Source organism: Dromaius novaehollandiae, chromosome 5 (assembly GCF_036370855.1).
Source record: "Dromaius novaehollandiae isolate bDroNov1 chromosome 5, bDroNov1.hap1, whole genome shotgun sequence".
Lineage (NCBI taxonomy): Eukaryota > Metazoa > Chordata > Aves > Casuariiformes > Dromaiidae > Dromaius > Dromaius novaehollandiae.
Window position 1 is genome coordinate 72,928,408 of NC_088102.1, and position 22,524 is coordinate 72,950,931.

A 22,524-nucleotide genomic window follows, 5' to 3' on the forward strand; every position below is an offset into this window, starting at 1 on the left:
CCTCCACCCCGCCTGCTACTTCTCTGTACTGAATAATAATCACGCTCTTTCAGCTCTGCAACATCCCCATGGTCTAACAGGCCAGTCTTCATTGCAGGCTTGGTCTGCCTCTTCTTCGCAGCATTGGCCTAAGAACAAGGAAACAAATACAGCATCAGACTGCATACCAGTAATAGTCTTACAGGGAGCTGTAAGATCCCCCACAACCGTGGGCAAAGGGAGCTTCCTAAAACCGACCACCCTCTCTGTGTGACACTCACCTCGAAATAATAGTTTGCAATTCACAGGCCCATTGGCCAGTTCTTCTGGTTTGCATGGTCTTTTGGGGGAATCTCTTAGGGGCTTTTTCTTGTTGTCTCCATGCACATGTTCTTCTGAAGCTGGCATTTTGTTCTGGATTTCCATTTCTGCAGACAGTGTTGCCTGTGCCTTAAAGAACCATGCAAAGCCCGAAGTCTGCCACAGTAATACTGCATGGTAGCCCTGTTGGAATGGGATTGGATTCAGGGGCTTTCTGGTTCATCTCACAGAACTGGTCTGTTTTGTGCCTAACAGGGTTTGCACTGGGTGGACCTTGGTGGTCTCCAAGCAGGGATCTGCAGCACTTGGGCGCATTACGACTTGTTTGTGCTCCCCACCCTTTTGCTGCCACCCCTCTGCCCTCTTGAAGTTCCCTCTACCCCAGATGCTTGTTCTGCAGCCTTAAGAAGTCAGAGGCCCCAAACCTGCTTTTTATGTTTTTTTAAATTACTTTCTATTTGCATTTAAATTTTCATTATTCATTCCATTACCTCTTTTTAAAGAATGTTTTATCCATTTAAACCTAGGCTTCTGAATATATATGCTTAATTTATTTAGTCTTATAAACGTGTATATATGTGCTTTGCATGTACACATTTAAATATATATAATAGTGTATGTATGAATGAATAAAATAAGTTTTTGAATGTTCGTACACTCATATATATATATATATATTTATAAAAGTTTCTATTCCATGTAAGTGAATATCTTAGGTAAAAGTGAACAGCTAGGGCATGTCTGTGCAAAAATGGAGACGACATCCTGAAAAAAAACCCCTACAACATAAGGCGCAGGGATGTTGAAAGATGAGTGAATGAGCAAGCCTCCTTCTGCCCTCTCCTAGCTTTGCTGTGCTTGACATTGCAATGTCAGGGTCCTTTCAATTCAGTTGCTTCTGCAGGTGAAAAGCAGACTCACTGTGAACCCTGCATGGAAGGGGTCAGTGGTGTGGAGATCGTTCACCTCAAACTCTGCCAGGCTCTGACTCCTTCTTGGGCTGAGGTGGGTGATGCCTCTAGTGCTCAGGGATTAGGGAAAAAGAACAGCTATGCAAGCATTGTCTCCTTTTGCTTTATTAGGAAAACATCTGTGCAGTGGAAAGAAAGCAGAAAGGCCGAGGAACAAACACCTCACTGCGTGAAAGCAAGAAACAGGCTGGTTTTGAAAGCATCTGTGAAATGACATTGATCCATACCAGAGTGAACTGCCACATCTCTTCTCTTCTTGCCTCCTTTTTTTCATTCTCAGTCTGAGAAGGTCTCGCCCTGTCTTCTGGCTAATGGCATTAGTTGTGGTTTGCCATCTTCCCATGAACCTGCACTCGATAAATGCAGGTGTACTCTGGGTTTCCCTGGTTACTCTGTATGAGAAGTTTGATATACTGAAAGGCCCTGGGAAGCTCATTCTGTGAAGAAAATAAGGGAAAAAGCAGCAGCTTGGCTAGAGCATAAAGAGCGACAGTACAACCAGTAGGTATTTGCCTCTACCAGCCCTACCGCTTCTGGGAAGGAGCAAGCTCCCCAAAGGGGGTGAGAGCAGCTGTGGACATTGAAGGCTAGCTGGTAGCAGGGCTGCTGGGAAGGCTGGGGACATGGGGAAACTCTTGCTATGGGGGAAGGCACCTGGTGTCCTTCCTGCCACCGTCTGCTTCAGCTGGGCCTGCGTCCCCCTTCCCACAGCCCCTCCCTTCTGCTGCTTTCTCTGTGCTAACAGGCCAGGCAGGTGCTCTGCATGCAGGGCAGCCTGGTGTGCAACCCCCGCAAAGGCCCACTGTCTCCTCCAGCTTCCTTGCCAGCAGGAGTGAGAGTGCGGGCAGAGAAAGGTGTACTGGGAAGAGAGGATGCCATCCACCCTGCTGCCAGGATTGACAGTGCTGCCCACTGGCCTCTCTGCCCAGGGAGAAATAATCCACAGTCTTTCTGCTGCAGATTTGCAGGCAAACCTCTTTTCCTCCCAGGCATCTTGCCCACATGCACTTCCCCTACCTTCAGAGTGAAGGTCTGAATGGCCTCTTTTTCCACCTTGTACATGAAGGTTCCCAGGAGAGTTTCCTCTTCTCCTTCTGCACCCACTCCCTCAGAGACCAAGCACAAGGGGAGCAGATCAGACTTGACTTGACAAAGAGGAACTGTGCACACTGCATGCAGACCTGTTATCTGTCCAGCCTCTGCTGGGGCACTAGCAGTAGCTGGGTGCAGGCTCTAGTGAAGCGGAGTCTGCTCCTTGAGTTTTGATCAAGAGCCTTGAGATGCTTGGCCAAAACAAGTCTTAAGAGGGATAAAGCCATCCCATCCCTGGAAACAGCCCCTTAGGCCACTGCAGTGCTTGGGAAAGGCCAGGCCACAACTCTTCAAGGATGCACAAAGATAAGCAGCTCCCCGTTAGGGCTTTTCCCCATGGCCAGAGCCAAGCCAGAAGTGCCTGGCAAAGACTTACAGACACAGTGAAGTCTCTGGGGGCGCTGCTGATGGTTCCAGATGGAGAGACTGCCTTGAAGATGTGCTGCACGGTGACAGCAGTTGGTTGGATTCACGCAGGCAACCTAATGACCACCTGGCCCTGAGACCCTTGGAAAGGCCAGCAGTGCCCCAGAGAAATGTCTAGCTGCAAGCAAAAGGCAACAGCAAAGAGTAGTGAAGTAGTGGCAAATCTGGCACCGCTAAACATGTAGGCAGCAGCACAGGTGCCTGTTTGTCTATGGTCTGTATTCCAGCTGATAAATGAATAGTGTGTGAGGAAATGGGCAGAAGCACGAGGCCTTCTTCCCTGCCTGGTAAAGGGCACTCTCAGTATTCCTGAAAAGAGGAAACTTTTGATTAGGAAAGCATGAAATCTGCCACCCCACATCTGAGTCAGGGTCCTACAGATACCGCTCTGCCCAGCAGCTCCGCAGCTCCCCTTGCTGTCTCCCCCAAGCTTCCCACCCCATTGAAGAATGGAAGGAACTGTCAGGGATGGGTTAGTCAAATGGGGGCACTAAAGAGAAACTCCTTCACCCAACCATGATCAGGCCTTCTGGCAGGATGCCACAGTTCAATTCAGTTCTGTTCAGTTCAGAACAGTGTCCCTCCTGAGGGGAACCACTGATCTGTAGCAAGCCAAGCCCTGTATTAGACCTTAGGTTTCAGGAACCAGATCAATGTTGTGGGCTTGAGCAAGACCAAAGGACAGAGATGCCCTGGCATTTGTCCCCAACTTGGCAGGAAGGAATGAAACCAGCACTGATGATTTCTGCTATGACACCTGCAAAATTGTATCTGGAGGGTTTGCAGCAGAAAGGAACCAAAACATCCTGCAGGGCCAGTTATCTTCCCATTCATAGCTCTTGGATGTTCTCTGCCTGTCAATGGTGCCACCTGAAATGAGGAGAGAGCAGCTGAGTGCTGCTAGTCCAGTGGCTGATGTGAAAGGCCCTCACCACTCCTGTTGCTGCCACCACAGGCACAATGGCCTCTAAACTCAAGGTCAGCAACTCTAGATAACCTTAATGTAAATGCAGTGGAGAGGAATAGAGCTCTTCTGTAAGCACCAAAACGTTTGTAGGGGCAGTGCCAGAGGCACCAGTGAGGGGCCTGACCCCAGACCTGGGAGTGAACCCAAAAGAGCCACTCTGCCACAAGCTTGCTTTTGGACCCCAAGATGTCATTTCATCTCCCTCTGCTTTGATGCGCAGCCTCCTTTTAGGAGGTCTATACACAGCCACAAGGCAAGGAGACTTGACTTCCTGTATGCATACCTGAGCTTTTCAGAGCCCAGTCAGACACCTGCATGTGGTCTTCCCAACCTGACTGAGACATTGCCTGCTTCATTTGCTGAACTTCCTGGGAAAGAAAAGAATGAACACAAGAAAAGACCACATCAGCAGGCAGTTCAGTGTGACTACTGTGTCCTAGGACAGCGAGTCTGTTACAAAATGTAAGAGAAGCCTAGTCCAAGGAGCGGCAAGACTCAGTGCTTTCTGATGTGAAAAGCAAGGACTCGTGAATGGCATCCTTGCTCACAGCCATAGTCCAGATGTGGGTCAGACTCCCCACACCCTTGTCTCCACCCCCTGGCTCTCCAGGTCAGGCTCAGACTCTGCCAGCACCAATTGCTCCCGTGAGTGTTCCTGTGTCTCATCACTGCTTCAGGGGTTAGGCCAGAGCTACCAGAGGCACAGGCAAAGAGTAGGCACAGAGCCAAGAGAAGGCTGTCAGGAGTCCTCCACTGCCTGAAGTGGCCTGGCTAAAGGTGGCCTGGAGAAGGGGCTTTATAGAGGAGAAGCTCAACCAGCAAGTTCCTGGCAACGGATGGGTGCCTGCGGTGAGCAAGAAAACCCCACCAACCACCCCAGAATGTGCCTTCCCGGGGTTCTGCTCGTCCAAGCCTTCTTCCACCAGATGCAGGATCACCTTCTTTGCATTGCACATCTCCACACTCAGGTGAGCCATCTGCTCCATCAGAAGCTGCATCTCTTGGGCTTGCTCCCTCAACAGAGCAAGTGAGTTTCTGAAGACAACAGGAAAGGAGATCCTGTCAGAGAGCTGCCCAGCCCCTGCTGGGAGCCTTCAAGCTCAGGGAGGAGAAGAGACACGTGAGCTTGGGCCCCCTTTTCTTTCCCTGCTTTGCAAGTGCTTCCTGGCACTGCCAGCTTCAGCAAAAGGCAGAAGACACAAGGGAAAGATATGAGCCCTGGCCCTTATGCAAGTGAGCGCAAAGAGCAGGAGATCAGCTGATGCTACTCCACAGAACCAGTGGAACTGTCTCTTACCACAGAGACTCCGGTTCTGCTGCAGACAGCCCTAGCAGCTCCTGAAAGACAAAGGCTCTCCATTCTCTGGCACTCCTTGAACTGTCAGAGCTTCCCAGAAGGGGCTTTTCTGGGAAGATATGGCCTAAGTTGCTGCTTCTGTGGCTTACTCTGCATGGAACCAGCTGAGTCAGTGAGTCATCCAAGCACCACCAGCAGTACTCCTTTGCAGGACTTTCCTGTCCCACAACAACAGTCACTCACCTGTGTCACTTCCCTTGCCCACATAGTTCACATCACCAAAATACAGTTATTTTACTAGGATTTCTAAAAATCCCTGTGGTCACGTTGTCTCCTCTCAGACCCGGGTGGCAACAGGTTAGCTGAACACATGGGGACCTGGTGCAGAGAGAGGATGTGACACCAGCTGGGAGGCATTACCCCAGGCCTTGGGGGCCTACACAGCCGTCATCTCCAGGCATGCTTGGTGCCCCAGAATTCCTCCCCATTTCCCCTTACTGCTCCTGCGAGCACCAAAACTAGGCTCCGTGGGCCTTCTAAGAGCTAGTTCTCCATCATGCCACCTGCACTGCCCTTCTGAGAAGCCCCAGTTCAGCTGGGCTCTGCTTCCAAAGTGATGCCTAGGTCTGACCCTGGCTGCCTGTCCTTCCCCGTGCTTTCCACAGCACAACACACCTCTGAGCAGTGTTGGGATACTGGAGCAGCACAGTGAGGAGCAATGCAGAGCTGGGCCCATCCAAGGGATGGGCTCACCACCTGGAACTCATTTCCACAAGAGAGAAGGACTCTCTCTAGCCTCCCCTTCACAGTTGCAAAGCCTTTTCTCCCTTTCTGTCTCTGTTTGTCTATCTGTCTGCCTGGCAGGGAGACCACCAATCTCCCTTTGATTTGGACATCCTCAAGAAGCACTTGGGCCATGGGAGTGTCTACAGAGACTGCCCAAAAGGGCAAGCTGCAAAATAGGCAGGATTTCTGTCCAAGAGGGCCCTACTTGGTCCACTTCCTAATGCTGTGTGCATCAATATCAGTTCTTAGGCAGGGTGGGCTCCACTTGCAGAGAGCACCTCAGAAGCATCCTGAATCCCTGAAATGGGAAATTGGAAGGCACCCCAGTGCCTCTCCCTCACCCTGAGAGCTGGCATTCAGCCCATTGGTGTTACCACTGACAGGTGTCTGCTCATAAGAACTCACAAAGAGTGACTGGGATCAACAAAAGGAGGATTTTCAAGAACCTACTTTTGTGCAGGGTGATCTCTTGCCTGAAAAAGAGGGACCCTTCTTGTTATGAATGCTCCAAGTCTGCGACAAACCTCTTCCCAGGTGGATTTTCCTCTACAGGCTGCAGAGAAGCAAGTTTGGAAGTCTGCTGCTGCTGGCAGAAAGCTGACAGACCAACCCCCAAAAGGCACATGGTCTCTGTCAGCCCTATTCCACATGGCAGGCAGCTCTTCTGGGAAGAAAGTGCTCCGAAAGCACCTTTGGAAAAGGAGCTTCCATAATCCAGGGAAATAAACAGATCTCGCAAGAGAAAACAGCTTTCTGGCAGTCTTTGTGGTGTGCTTGCTTTCTCTTTTGCTAAGGAAGGAGGCATGCTTTCCCTGGAGATTCCCAGGATCCTTTCTGGGGGGGTGTTTTTCCACACAACAGGAAGAGCAGGAGCCTCGTACGGCTCCTCTGCCAGAGCCTGCTGTCCAGACACATCTGCAAGGTGTTGTGCTGCCGCCTGGCCCCTCCAAAATGCACCTCGCATTAGGCTGCATCTGCGCTGCCAACCCAGCCAGACACCCAGGGAGAAGAAACCGGCCTCGTACCAATTCTCCAGGCACCGGCCGGGCCCTGCAGCATCCTCCGCCGTGTTGCTGGCAGTACTGCTGCCGAAGGAGGCTGTCGGTGCCTCCCGCACCCTTCCACGAGGAGCTCTCCCCCTCACCATTTCTAGGAGAGGCCAAGCTCTCAGCTCAGCTTGTCCCCTTCAGGCCCAGGAGGTTGGCTGGCACATGAAAAGGCACTGACCTGACCCTCGGGAGCAGAGAGCCGTGAGGCCACCAGAGGCTCCTTCCAGCTGCTAAGGGGCGGCTGGCCCTGACCTCACAGCAGGCCCCGCCATGGGTCACAGTGGTGGCTGCGAAGTCACACTGGGGCTGGGCACACCCGGCGGGCTCTCCTCAGGCAGCGCATTTAGCCCTAGGAGTGTGTTTGTTCCTTGTTTTGTACAGTCCTGGGGGCCTGGAGGGTCCCCGCATGGGGGTGCCAGATGCACTGAGGGCACTGGGCAGCACAGCCCATATCAGTGTCTTGGCGAGGTGGCATGGGGGGCACAGGGCCTCCAGATCATGGACCGCATGTGTCCTGCCCGCCTGGGGCAGGGCCACTCCTGCCAGCCACAGGGAGCCTGAGGGGCAGTGCGGGGGCTGCCAGTGCAGCATCAAGCCAGGCTGGGTCTGTGTGGGGCTCCAGCCACCCAGTCGCACTGAGGTGGCATGAGGGTAAGTGGGGCCCTTGCGCACTTGTGGGAGGGTGGTATCTGGGGACAATGTTCCAGGTGGGACTGGGCCTGCCTCCCTCAGCCGACTCTTGCTTGGGGCTCCCATGGGCGCTGGGCATGGCCTTGGTGGCTATCGTGTGTCTGCTCTTGCCCAACTCATACCTCAGCTGCCGCCCCTGCATTCCCTTTGCCTTGGCCATGGGGGTCACCCTTTTCCTGCTACAGCCCTGCAGTGCTTGAGGTCCTGGGCATGTGGCTATGGAGGGATGCAGGCCCCAGGACACCCTGGCGTTGGGCTATGGGGGGATACAGTCCCAGAGGGCACCTCAGAAGCCTGGTATCTGTATATGGGTGGGGGGACAGCACACTGGGACTCTCTGAGACCCTGGTATTTGGATATGGTTGAAGAGGGCCTCCCAGGGCCTCCCAGGGCCTCCCAGGACTGTGGTAGGTGAGTATGGGCAGGGAGACACAACCTGACAGGCCCTAGTGGGAGCCTGGTATGTGGGGAACACAGAACCACAGAAGGGTGGAGGTTGGAAAGCACCTCTGGAGGTCATCTAGTGCAGCCCCCCTGCTCCAGCAGGGTGCCCAGGGCCATGTCCAGATGGCTTGTGAATATCTCCAAAGACTGGGATGCCACAACTCTCTGGGACACCTCTTCCAGTGCTCAGTCACCCTCACACTGAGCTTTAGATGGTGAAGTTTAAAACAGTTTGGGTGCTCAGTTCTCCTGCCTGCATATAGTCAGCTGCCTATTTTGCCTCACCTCCAGGTACACTTCACAAATCCACCTGTGTTTCAAGTCACATCTGCCAGCCCTACATGTGTCTCATGTCTAGTATGATGTCCCAGGTTGCTTAAATATGCCTGTGCTTAGGCAACCGTATCAAGCCATGGCTGTCCCCAGCAGAAGTCTCTGAATATAAACCTGGGGTCTAAACTGCTGTTGCAGTCAGTAAAGATCTAGTAGGCAGAGCAATTCATCACACCAAATGTAGGTGCATGTCTCAGGGTGAGCCAAACTGCTCTCTAGATGCTAGACTTGGCTGCACTGACCAGCTCCAGGTTGGCTGCAGTGGGAACTTGGAGAAGTATAGCCTGTATTCATACCTAATTACAGAAACAGAGATGAAGTGAAATTCTTCCCAGCCTGTTGTCTCTTGCCCTGACACATTCATACCAGGGAGAATGGTGTTCAATTGCTTGGTTTCAATTTCTCAAATTACCACTGCCCAGTGGGTTCAATATTCTCGCATCCAAGCATCTAGCACCTTAGAAAGGTGCTCCGCTAACTCATGACATGAGCCAGTGTAATCACAGTGGTCGATACGCACTACCAACTTATTGCATACTATGAAATTTCAGTCATACCCTTCTGAACCGTTCATGCAAGTCTTTTAGAAGTTATTACTGTTATTCTGAAAAGAGGCACAATGTACATAAAACAGAATCACATGAAATCTAGGCAGTCACTGTTTCTGAGACAATTACTCAGTTTTTTAGAGACACCTTATGACAGTCCTAATAAGACCACCTGAGACTTTGAACTCAGAAACATCTGAAGAAAACTGTCCCCTGTGGCTCAAAAGAAATAAACTGTCATGCTTTACACATGACAGACACAAAATTTCCACTGTCTGTGAAGAACTATCAACAGGTACCTTCCGAGCTTCCAAGTAATAGGAATAAGTCCTGTAGTCCTTTGTGTGGGAAGGCTAAAAAAGAACAAGTTCTATGTAGTTTAGCTGGAAGGGAAGGGTATTATTTCCAGCCATGTAAGAACATTGCAAAGCAGGCTATGACTACTTGTTCTTGCTGCAGTGTCTGACTCCAGTTGAAAAATGGCACTTTCTTAATAGTAGAGTAAGTAAACGAACAGTGAGGGAAAAGGAGGGAAAGCATGCTTTCTGTTCAAGATAGGCTGATTTGCAGTGTCTTTCTGGAATCAAAGAAGGTTCCACTGAGTGGATAGAAGGTCTTTTCCAGCTCCAGTAATTTTTCAGTGCTTGGGTTTAGTATATACACAGTTTTTTTCCTTGTATCTATGTGCCTGTAAAGTTTTACCTTTTCACAGGCAATTCTGATTATAGGTCTAGTAGTAATTTATTTCTGGCTTATTGATTTCCAGTATAGATATAAGCCCTACTGGCATGAGAACATTTGCTGGACCTAGATGAGTATGTCTATTTGTAGCATAATGGTATCTCTTTAATTATCTAGAGTTTTGTAGAGAATGCTTACAAGACAGTTCTGAAGACATTTCACATTTTACACATCAGGACAGAGGGGCTGCAGCTGAGTATGTAAAAGGAGAGAGATAACATGCCATGGTGAGATGGTGTTCTGGCAATCCAGTAACAAGGGATCCAACATACTATTCATCACTCAAGAGAAACTAGATGTTGAGATGTCGCGGCCCGAAGGGAGTCGTTCAGGATGACCTCCCTCCCCTTGGGGCCAAACGACCAAGTTCGTGATGCCCTTGGACTGAATTAAGGTGAAACGACACCAGCCAACCAGTTTTAAGTTTTATTAAGGCAAAATGGAATCAACTAACTAGACACGTCTCGCGTCACATGTTTAGGAAAAAGAGAGGAAAAGGAGAAGACAGAGAGAGAGAGAGAGAAAGATAGATATCACCACCCGTGGATCCAGTGGCGTCCCGCCGGTCCTCTTCTCTTGGGTGTCTCGGCGGCGGCGGGGGGGCAGAGGTGGGAAGCTCCCGTCTGGTTCCGCTGACTCCGCTTGAGTTCTGCAGCCGTCGCAAGCAAGCCCCCCCCATTCACACAGTCTGCAGTTTTTATAGGTTCTTGCCCCACCTCTGGGAGGTGCTTCCTCGCTTCCCATGCAGATTAACTGTCATGCGCAGTCCGCCCTCTCGGAACCTTCCAGAAACAGGCTGGGGCATCTGGGGGTCTCCTGCTCATGCGCAGATGGCAAATGAGTACTTGCAGTTCGTGCCCTAGAGATGACCTTCTGCCCTTTTCGCACCCTTTTTACCTCGTGCAGGTGCACGAGGTTGTTTACCTCGCGGACAGCTCCCGGGGGCGCCAGTGCGGCATTGCCCAACACGCCTTGGCAGCAGCGGCTTTGCAGCAGCAGCAGCAGCAGCAATGTCGAGACAAAACCGCATGTAGAGAACCGGTCCTCTATATGAGATTTGACTAGGCAGAGTGAGAGACTAATGAGTATTTCACCTCAGTAGATATGAGTAAGGTAGAAGCCAGGGATGTTCTTCAAAGGCCTAGGTGTCATGAAAGAAAGCTGATGTCCAGGAAGCACCTGAAGCAGCACGGAATGGGGCAATATTTGCTCAAAGTACCACAAGCTGTAGGTATTCTTTAGGAGAGGGAACTGTAAAGTGCTGCGATACATGAAAAGCATTCTTGGGGATGATTAGGACTCATGGTACTCAAAATACCCTGCTGATTTTTAGGGCATCAGATCGGGAGAGTCTCACAGGGGCATGAAATGGGAGATAAATAAGAAAACCTAAGGGTGGATAGTTGGGATATGTTCCTTAAAGGGAGACAGAGTATCTACTGGAACACAAGCAATTCCAGTTTTTCATTTTTCTTTTTAGTTGAAGCAGAGATAAGGTAGTGATAAGTATTGTGCAACATTAAATAAGCTAACGACAACAACAACAACTAACTTTCAGGATCAACGTATATTATGATTCTGTTGACTGTAACTTCACAGCTTTTAGGGAACAGTTTTTCTAAGGAAGAAATAAGTGCATATTGATTTTTGGCAGATAATCCTATTTGTATGGGTTGGAAGTGTTTACTTCCTCTATGAAAAAAGAGACTGCTTGCACTCAGACATTGAATTAAACCTTAACAGTTTTAATGACATCAGACATGATATAGCACAAGGAAGCTACAACAGTAAATAGTCTTGTGGCTACTGTTCTCACCAAGGATGGAAGAACATGATGTTTAAGGCACTGCAAGAACGCCATCTGAGCACTCCAGCTTTCCAACTGTGCATCTGAAGTAACAATTTGTTGGTTAGTGCAAGGGGAGAGATCTTCTTACAACACTGAACTTGAATAAAATCCTCAGAGGGAGAAAGTTAGGATGAAATGATGTCAATCAACTGTGTTGGTTATCCCTAAGTATTAATTGGAAATTCCCCAAACCTGTAGAGCTTTTTTGTTGTTGTTTTGTATTGAAAGAATGAGAATCCCTGGACCTAGAAAAAAATTAAGCGGGTGAATTCGGTCTTCCTGTAGTGGGAGAAGAAGGATCAAAATTGGAATATGTACTTGTTTTTCAGGAAATGCTTGCAGTTTTCAACAGCCATGGCTGGAATAACATCCCAAGGGAACTGGAAAAAGGAAGATTCAACTCATCTACGATGAGGTCCAAAGTTTAGTTGTACCAAATGTAAACATCTGCATCTGAACTAGTCACCATGCCTCCCTTGATGGTCAAAGGACAGTAATACTACTTCTTAGAGAAGATTCTGCTTAGGAGTGACATATCCTTATGTCTTATGTGAGCCTATTTCTGTCCTTTGACTAGGGATGAAGTCTAGGTTGAGTGCAGATCTACATAGCAGATATTTCCTGACCCCTGAGACTTGGAGAAATTAATCTCATTGCTGCTGATTTAACCTTTCATGTTTTCTGTTTTCTAATCATGAGTAGGAAAAGTAACAAATCACTGTAATTTCATTTCTCTGCTTCACTCTGTCTAATCACTTTATTATTTTCCATACAAGGATAGCAACACAGACAAGATGAACATGAATAACAATGCTACTGTGGTTGTCACTGAATTTATTTTGCTGGGATTAACAGATAACCCAACAGATCGGGTCATCCTCTTTGTGTTCTTTCTCATGGTTTACAGCATCACTCTGGTCTGCAATATGGAGACGGTCATTTTAATTAATATTGATCCGCATCTTCATACCCCCATGTACTTCTTCCTCAGTAGCTTGTCATTCTTAGCTGTTATTCTTCTGTGTTTGCACCAAACACTCTGATAAATTTCATAAGGGAAGGAAAAGTCATCTCTCTAGCTGGCTGTGCAGCACAGATGTTCCTTTCTTTAGGCCTTGGGACTACCGAGTGCTTTCTGCTGGCTGCAATGGCCTACGATCGGTATGTGGCCATCTGTAACCCACTGCTCTACCCGCTCATCATGTGCCCCAAAGTCTGTGTCCCGCTGGTAGCTGGGTCCTATACACTTGGCCTGTTGCATTCTCTGGTGCATACATATTTCACATTTACTTTATCCTTCTGTCGGTCAAATGAGATCAATCATTTTTTCTGTGTGATCACCCCCCTGCTAGCACTTTCCTGCTCTAGCACACATCTCAGTGAGCTCCTGATATTTAACCTGGCTGCAATGGTGAAAGCAAGCACCCTTCTGTCTGTCCTTGTCCCTTATGCTTACATCATCACTACCATCCTGAGGATTCACTCAGCCGGAGGCAGGTACAAAGCCTTCGCTACTTGTGCTTCCCACCTGACAGTCGTGATGAAATTCCATGGGACAATTCTACTCTTGAATTTCTGCCCATCATCTAGCTATTCCCTTGACCAGGACAAAGTGATCTCGGTGTTCTACATGATGGTGACCCCCATGTTGAACCCTCTGATCTATGGCCTCAGAAACAAGGAGGTGAAGGCTGCCCTGAGAGGATTCCTTAAGAGAAAAAATACTTGTCAGTATATCAGTTTATTGTTTGAAGACTAAAATTTGTAGTTTAAGACAAAAAAGACTTCATGATTTCAAAGGAACTGAGGTGTTAGTGTTTTTATGGGAAGAGGAAATATATGGTGAGTGCAAAATTCACTTTACCAAGAACGCTGTTTATCCCAGCTGTAGTTGTTGCATTTTTTATCTGAAGTTATTTGTTTCTTAATACTATGCTCATAGTATTACTTACTATGTATATAATATATAATATACTAAGAATACTAGTATATACATACTATTCTTAATACTATGCTCACTCATAGCAGTGAGATCTTTGAAACGTAAATATTAATGCTCTGTCCATAACTTCTTGGTGTATTGTACTGAAAATTCATTTCTTAAAAAGTTTTAAAGGGATGAGGAATACAGCATAGATGATACAATAAATGGTGAATCAATTGTTATTAATCAAACATGTCATTAAGTTATTTATATTTGTAAACCATCTGAGAAGTAGCTTTAGGAACAAGAACTATTTCAGGCCCCTATCTGTGGATTGCTTCCATTGATTGCTCTCCATCAATCCCAGGGAGGTACCAAATAACTACCTTAGTGAACTAACTAATGATCAAAGCAAAGGTGATATTCACATATCTCTTCTTTTATCCAAGACCCTAGTGACTAAGACATTCACTCAGGCTGTGGCATGATAGATTCAACGGCCTCATCTCCTTGACTGTGAATCCCACCTTACATCTCAAGATGTCCCTGAAAATATATTGGTGCATTGCAGTCCTACTGCACAATATCAGTGCCACTGGTCTTCAAGGATGAAAACAGCACTGCTGATAAAAACCCTATGGATAACATTATTTTGGATTCAATACTCATAGAAAAAGGCATGGCTTTGGACAATCAGTAAATGAATTCTGAAATTCAGAAAGGCAAAAAATTAAGGCACTTTTTCACCCTGCTCCTTCTTATTTCACAAACTCAGTGGTCAAGGCATTTACTGAGGTTATTGGAAAGACAGGTACTTTTCCGTTCTCTGCGTAGAGCTTTTCAAGACTGTGGCTAGACAAAACTGTGGCTGGCATGAGCTAGTGCTGGCAGCAACTCTACCTCTTGCAGGAGGCTGGACAACATGAGCTCCAGAGATCTCCTCCAAATGAAGTTCCTGCAATCCTATCGTTCTCTAATGTGTGCCAATCTGCAGCGAATGCTGCATCCATTGCATTTTTGTGTTATTTGTGCAAAGCGTAACAGTGATGTTTGGGAGGGAATGGAAACTCCTCTCTCCAGAATATTAGAAAATGGTGTTGAATGCAGAACCACTACCCTTTGGGTGAATGTCCCAATTCCTGGCCGAACATAGCGAATACTGAGGGGCCTTGCTTCTGTTCTGCTTTGTGACTTTACTGTCATTTGCTTTTTTCCCCCCTCATATACTGCCATTTGAGAGAAGATTAGCTCAGAACTTTCAGGTAGTTTAGTTATGCATAAAAACATATTTACTAAAAATATCTACTGTATTACTTAAGTACCTCACTTCTGATCTGCTTTATTCCCACTTTAGGTGGTCTATAGAACTAGTTTGAAGTTTGCATCACTTTTGGTGCCTCTGTCCCATTTTCAAACCAACCAGTGGGAGGGGAGTACAAATAATTAGTGTATTGCACCTGAGTTTGATAGCTATTTGTCTTGGAAGACAGAACCCAGCTTGGCTGATTCTCAGAAACCACTGGACAAGCAAAGTCCTGATAAAAAATAAGTACTTGCTGTCAAAGAAATCCCCTAGTCCACACACACAAGTACAGCAAGGGTGTATGCATGCCTCATAGCATTCTGAGAACATCATTGAAGGGGGCAAGTCAGACAGAGCTATCTGTTCAGGGATGCTTAGCATTTTGTTTCAATAAAGCTTTTAAAAAATCATTTTCTTTGGACTAAGAGTATTTTCAATTTGTTTCTGCTAGCCACTAGCCAAAATCCATAAAATAATTTGGCATAATTCTGAGACTAATCCTACAGGCACCCGACTTGCCTCTGAAAATGTACCTTGCGTTTTTGCTGCTGTCACAGGCAGAATCACTGAAATCTTGCCAAAATATTGTTAAGCCCAATATTGTGTCTAAATCCCAGCAGAACTAACAAAACAGCTAGTGTTCCCACTGATTATAATTTCTGTCCTGTACAGAAAATCACTCTCCAGCAAGGCAATGCCTCTCCAGCTTCAAGGGTGTGTGAGATTCAAAATTCCTCATGAAAGTGAGGAACTTCATCCTTATGAAAGTATCTCAAAATGAGATACTTTCATAAGAAGAGATGACCATGGAGGATGTGACTGAGTTTCAGTATCAGCTGAATCCCTGTAGCTCACTATGCCCATTAATTTAACTAATCCAATTTAGAATTAAAATACAGTATTTCAAATTTAAAAAAAAAAAAAAAACACACCGACTCCCCCCCACCCCCACCACAATTCTATCTTACTAATAGAAAGAAAAGAATATGATGAAGTACACTGTGTATCCCATGGGCTTATTTTCCCACTACTGTTGCATCAGCTTGAGACTAGGAAAGAAGCTACTAGAATTTAGGATGGTAAATTCAAATTAAAACTTTATTAGAAGTACTGTTTCCTTGAGAGCAAAGAGCAACTACATGCTCATTATAGTTTCAGGCCCCCTCCTTCCACTTGGATGAAGATGAAAACAGAGCAATCCCTTTGCATATCTCATAAAAGCCTCTCTCAGCTCTTTGTTCCTCAGCCTGTAGATAAGGGGAGTCAGCAGGGGGGTCACCAGCGTGTAAAACACAGAGGCCACCTTGTCTAGACTGTCGTGGCTGGAGCTGGGTTTTAGGTATATAAAGAAGAATAAGGAAACAGCTGTTACATGGGAGGCACACTTGTTGACACACATGGAGATGTGCTCCAGATTGTCTTTCAACTATGAAAACAGGATAGATGCTTCCTTTCAAAATGAAATATACCATTTGGTTTCCATGGCATACAAAGGCATAAGCTGGATGTTTGCATGTGGGACACTGGCACCTATCTCTAGATGGTAATTCTATGTCCCTCACAGGAAAACACCCTGTTAGAGGAATGGCTGGCCACTTTCATGCTACCACTATGCAGAAATCATCCTTCATGCCGGGCAGCCTTGGCAAGATTCATCATCCTTCATTTTTTCAGTCTTGACTTAGACTTTTCTTTGAATGGAAAATGGATGATGAGTGTGTATCCTGGGAAGGGATTCCCTCTGATATTGAAAGATATAACTAGGGATTCTGGCTTCCACCACTTTTCTCACTTTCTATGTTAGAAACAAATGTACTCTACTTTTCTTTAACTCTGAATATATTCTATATGGAAGTGAGATATCAGAATATAGCCAGGAGAGGACTGCCAAAAATGTATTTCTGAGGTTTCTTTCTGATGCTTACTCCTTCTTATCTTACTTTGCCAGTAAGAAAATTTTAAAGTCCATTTTCAATCCTAGTTGTACTGCATTTCAAAAATCACACAACATGCAAAATAATGAACTTATGATAGTTATGTGCAACCTTCTTTACTCCCCCCCCATCAGGTATTGAGGGGCAATCAGGCACATTGATCCCCCCTGAGCCTTCTCCAGGCTAAACAATGCCAGCTCTCTTGGTCTCTCCTCACATCAGATGCTCCAGTCTCTTAATCACCCTTGTGGCTGTTCGCTGGGCTTGCTCCACTATGTCCATGTTCCTCCCGTACTGGGGAGCCCAGAAGCAGCCCCAGCACTCCACATGTGGCCTCCCCAGTGCTGAGTGGTCCTGGGAAGGATCACCTCTATTGATGTGCTGACAAGGCTTTTCCTAATGCAGCCCAGGAGGCTGGTGGCCACCTTTGCTGCAAGAGCACATTGCTGGTTCATGTTGGATTGGTGCCCACCAGCACCCCCAGGTCCTTTTCTGCCAAGCTGCTCTCCATCTGATTGTCTCCCCAGCAAGATCAGTGTCAGAGCACTCAGAACACTCTTGAGCTACAAATTGCCTATGAGTTTTCTCACTTGACATGATTGCATCCTTTAATGATTGAAAAATGTCAAATTTGTGGAAAGCATGTGAAAGTAGGTAGGAGATGGAAGAGGCAGGCATTAAGGCCTTACTGCCTTTCTACAGGAATATTTACAGATATTGTGGAAGTCCTCTGTCCATCCTACAGTGCTTTTACTTTGGCTAGATCAACTCTGAATAGCACCCATTTTCAGCACTCCCATCAAACATGTGCAGGTTTTGATGTCAAGAAAGGTTTCCATGCCAATGCTAGAAACAGATGTTCCTCACTGAGATGAGTATTCTTCAAGAGTTATCAATTTCCCTTCAGAGCAATGTGATAGAGAGTGCAAAGCAAGGGCGTCCCAGGGTTAAAGAGGTTATATGAGGGCTGATGGAGTTTCCACAGCAGGAGGCCATGACCATACTCTCATAAGCATTTGTTGTCATATCTTGGCATCAACTTTCTTCCAATGTGAATACTTACTTTTCCAGACTCTCCCTCCTTTCCTGCCCCAAACTCAACTCTCAAATTCACTCACATGTGACAGTGGGGGGATTTTATTGGGGATTAGAGATGAGATCAAAATGGTCTAACAGTGGTCTGAGAAGGTACATCATCTTATATTCTCCTAGCTAATATTGTTAATGCTTCAAGACTGTCCTTGCTGTAAGATGAATTGCACTTGTTTCCTTAAAGCAAAAACTGACACATTTGCTATCAAGTAAAAGAATAGCTACAAAGAAAGTAGAGGAGTCCTACCAATTTACTGTGATTACAGAACTTCCTCGAGCAATAGGATCCTGCATCCATATCCCTGTTGTAACTATGATAAAAATGCATATGAATAGCTATTTTGCAGCTCTTAGGAAAATAAAATAACTGAACTCTAATCATCTTCAGCATTCCACTCTGAGTCTTATTCGATTCCTTCATGTGAAGCTTTGCATGAGACATCTTCTAATGCTCACTGGGGTACACAGAGACAATCAAATTTTTTAGTTTGACGGTTAATGTATTTGTAAAAAGAAAAGACATCTAAAGCAATCCCTACTTTACTGATGTTTTGTCTATGGAGGGGACAGTCCCTGCCTACCTACAGCCCAGAAAATGTGATAAAATTCAAGTGTCTTGGTCGATTCAAGTATCCTCAGCAGAGGAAGGGATTTAGTATGACTTGCCCATTTCAGAGGTGAGTTGTCTATCTAAGAAATGCTGACAGTTTACTTACTTGTAGTCCATGAATAATTTCACAGCAAGAAAAGAAAAAAACATTTCTCAGTGAAAAATGTATAAATCAGTAGAACTGTGATTTGTATTTCCTGTGAGAAAGAGAGGCCTCTAATAATTCAAAATCATTTTTTTCCTACAGCCTAGTGACTTCAAAATTGAATGAAGTTCGAGGGTCCCATTCCTCCCGGTTTTCCTCTGTGGAAGATGTTATTGTGGGGCCCATGTCTCAGGGTTCAATACCGCAATTCACGTCTGTGTTGAAGCTATGGAAGAACCTACATAAAGCAGTAAAGATTAAGGAAAAATCAAATTCGTTTATACCTTCACAAAGGATAAGTTGCTCACTTATTAGCTGATATAATACTTTTATGCTGACTTCAGTTTAAAATCTTTCTCCTGCACTTCGCAAGAGCATCCTTCACCTCTCTGTTCCTCAGGCTGTATAATGGGGGGTTGAGCATGGGGGTCACCAGTGTGTAAAACACAGATACCACCTTGTCTAGACTGGTGTGGCTGGAGCTGGGTTGTAGGTACATAAAGAAGCCTGTCCCATAGTATAAGGAAACAGCCATCAAATGGGAGGCACATGTGCTGAAGGCTCTGGACCTGTTCTGTGCAGAGCGCATCCTCAGGACAGTGGAGAGGATATAGCTGTAGGAGAGCAAAACAATCACATTTGTGCCTACCACATTTGTAACAAAAAGTACAAGGATCACCATTTCATTGCGGTGGGTGTCAGAGCAAGCAAGCTTTAGCACGGGGCTGGAGTCACAGAAGAAGTGGTCGATCAGGTTAGGTCCACAGAAAGAGCCCCCAAATGTGCAGCCTGTGTATATCACGGCACTGAGAAACCCAATGAGGTAAGAAGCTGCTACCAGCTGCGTGCGGTCTTGCTGGGAGATGATCATCACATAAAGCAATGGGTTGCAGATAGCAACATATCGGTCATAGGCCATCACAGCAAGGAGGTAACATTCAGCAGTGGCAAAGAAAGCAAAGCCATAGAACTGTGTCACACATCCAGCGAAAGAAATGGTTTTATTCTCTAGTAGCAGATCTACTAGCATCTTGGGGGTGACCACTGTGGAATAGCAGGCATCAGTAAATGACAAATGGGTGAGGAAGAAGTACATAGGGGTATGGAGTCTGGGATCAGTCCACACCAGGACCATAATCCCAATGTTCCCCGCCAAAGTGACAATATAAATCAGTAAAAACAACCCAAAGAGAGGGATCTGTGCAAATGGCCTATCTGTAATTCCCAAGAGGATGAATTTGTTGTATGTGTGATTTTGTCCCATGGCCAAATGTTACCTGTTGAGGCAAAAGGAAGAAAAACGTCAAAAAGATAAAAAGTAGTTTCAGTTTGGGGCAAGGTTTTGCTCCAATCAATCATCAATTTAATTGCTGCATTTTGATATATTCTGCTACGATATTTTCTCAATCCAATATGTATATGTTTTTTCTCTTTCAGCTGAGATGCTTAAAAAAGAGTGCAGAATGTGTTGAAGCAATACAAATGTCACATTTGTTTCTATGCCTGGAGAGTTAAAAATAGGCATTATTTCTAGCATTTGTGTTTTTGAATTTAAGGAACAATATCAGATTTTTGTCACTTTCAGTTTGAAAGAAATTTTGAATTTCCACTGGTTGTATTCACGGAAGAACTGAAAAAGAACTCTTACGGAATGAAACTAACAAGATCTACAGAAAATACGATATTATTTACAAGGGAATCCAGTGAAATCTATAAGTCAGCAATCCTCAAAATAGAAAATACAGTTCAGCTTTACAATTTTGAGAACTTTCAAACATTTTCACTTGGCTTCCAATTATTATTCCTGTCTGAAAATCACATTTAGCAAGTAGTTGAATACCATTTACAATGGATAAATGTCACATGGATAAATTCATGGTTTGTATCTTCATGAGCTCCAGCATACCGAAGCACTCTGGAAAATACAGGCATTATGTTAAGATGCTTGCTTGAAAACTGCGTTAATTTTAAAACATACTCATTCCAAAGGCTGCTTTGTTAATGACTCTATTCTTATTGCGATGATCATTTTAAATGTTACATTTCTCTATAACAAAGTAAGACTTACCCTGGTTTAGTACTCGCCTAAATCAGTCCTTGCGTTAGTTGTCTCAATAAAAGAAAAACAATCTGTACGAGCTATTGCTTTGTCTTATGGTGAAGAAAACCTACCTTGGTAGAGCTCATTTCTGAAGGAGTCTGAAAATAGGTGTAAAAGAGGAGACGAACAAGAAAGCCCCTTGCCCAAAGGAAGCTGAGGCTCTGCTTTGTCATGGCATACAAGTCCCCCCTGTGCATTCACCACTATCAAGTGATGGAATACAAGATTTTTATCCCAAAGGAAGCAGAGAACATCTGCAGGTAGGCATAATTCATGTGCAGAGGAGCTGTGGAGATGTAACTTGCCTGATATGAAGAAAGACGCACTCCTTTCCAGACCCCAGCTACTGAGCCTGCGGGTGATCGAGAGGTAAATATGACCCAGCGTGCTGTCCTGGGAACGAGCCTCCAGGGCTCTGCACTGGGCTGTTTACTGTAGCAAGAGAAAAGAGTGAAACATGACTCTGAAAGCCACCGTGCAGCTTCAGATATCTGAAAGACCTTACGTATGTAAGCAGCCACTAAGCACAGACATGAACAAAACAAATGGCAGTGATGACCCCCTGACCTGCTCATATCGTGCTTCTTCAGAGATACCTGTGGACCAGGCAAAGATTTCAGACTGACCTTTCCTACAGAGACATTTCAGATCTTTCAAAGGATGTTACTATGTCCCTCAAAAGTTCCTAAAACACAACAAATGATTCCCTCTCTGGAGCTACTGATTTCTTTCTGCTGACCCCAGGTTGCCCAGCTTTCCAGCACGGATGGGATTATCTACCTTTAGGTACCTAAAGCATGGATGCCCATGTCTGAGCCAGGGACTCTGGTCTTCCACTATATTCAGCAGTGTGAAACAGGCATTTTCAGAGAGTTAAGGTTTTCATAGAGTCACAGGAGCATTCTGGTGGGAAGGGAGCTCAGGAGGTATCTAGATAAACCTCCTGCTCATGCAGCAAGCTCAACACGGAGTTCAGATCACGTTGTTCAGGGCTTTGCTTTGAAAATCTTGAAGAATGGTGATTGCATGAACTCCCTGGGCCCCTGTTACTTATCTGCACAGTGAACTTTGTTTTCCTTATGTCCAGCCAGACCCTCCCCTGTTTTAATTTATGCCCATTGTCACTCATCCTCCTGCCATGCACCATAGTAAAGAGTCTGGTTCTATCTTCTTGGTACTCTCTCCTTGTAGGTGCTAGGAGGCTGCTATGAGGTCTCCCTGAAGCCATCTCTTTTAAAGGTTGAACAGGCCCAGCTCCCTCAGCCTCTTTTCATAGGGAATGTGCTGCAGCCCCAGCTGTCTTGGTGGCCCTCCACTGAACTCGCTTCAGTTTTGTGATCACTTTCCTGTATTGGGGGCCCCCAAACTGGATGCTGTATCCAGATGTGGTCAAATGAGTGCTGAATAGAGGGGGATAACCACTCTCCTTTGATCCACTACCTCACACACCCAAGTCGTGTCCTGCTTGCTGTCCATGAGGGGCCTCCGGGGCCATTTTGGTTGAGTTGCTCTCCAGGAAGCCAGTACCCAACCTGTATCACTGTCAGGGGGATCTTCCTTATCAGGGACAGGACCTTGCATTTGTGTTTGTTAAATTTCACAAGGTTACTGTTGGCCAATCCCTCCAGCCTGTCCAGATCCCCCTGAAGGGGAGCCCTGTCCTTGAACATTTTGACTGGTTCCCCTGCCAACCCAAGGCTGGTGCTATCCACAAGCTGTATTGGGGGGGGGGGGGTGTCATTCTCCCTTCTTCCCCAGTGCTGCTGGTCAAGAGATCAAACAGGACAGGTCGCAGGAGAGATACCTGTGGCACTCCACTTCTAACCAGCTTCCAGGTGGAGTATGACCCATTAGTCATGAACCTCTAAGACTAACAATCCAGCCAGTTTTTCACTCCTCTGGACTGTAATGCCACAGCTTGG

The 22,524-nt window shown here is 46.2% G+C and overlaps 1 protein-coding gene and 1 pseudogene across 1 annotated transcript; one reads left to right on the top strand and one right to left on the bottom strand.

Moving 5' to 3' along the window:
* The first annotated feature begins 12,287 nt into the window (after positions 1 to 12,287).
* Positions 12,288 to 13,252, top strand: LOC112981288 (olfactory receptor 5T17-like; annotated as a pseudogene).
* A 5,589-nt stretch (positions 13,253 to 18,841) lies between these two features.
* On the bottom strand, positions 18,842 to 19,765 carry LOC112981902 (olfactory receptor 5AP2-like). The gene has a single exon (XM_026097897.2). It carries the CDS (start codon positions 19,763 to 19,765, stop codon positions 18,842 to 18,844), a length of 924 nt encoding a protein of 307 aa, XP_025953682.2.
* Between the last annotated feature and the right edge of the window lie 2,759 nt (positions 19,766 to 22,524).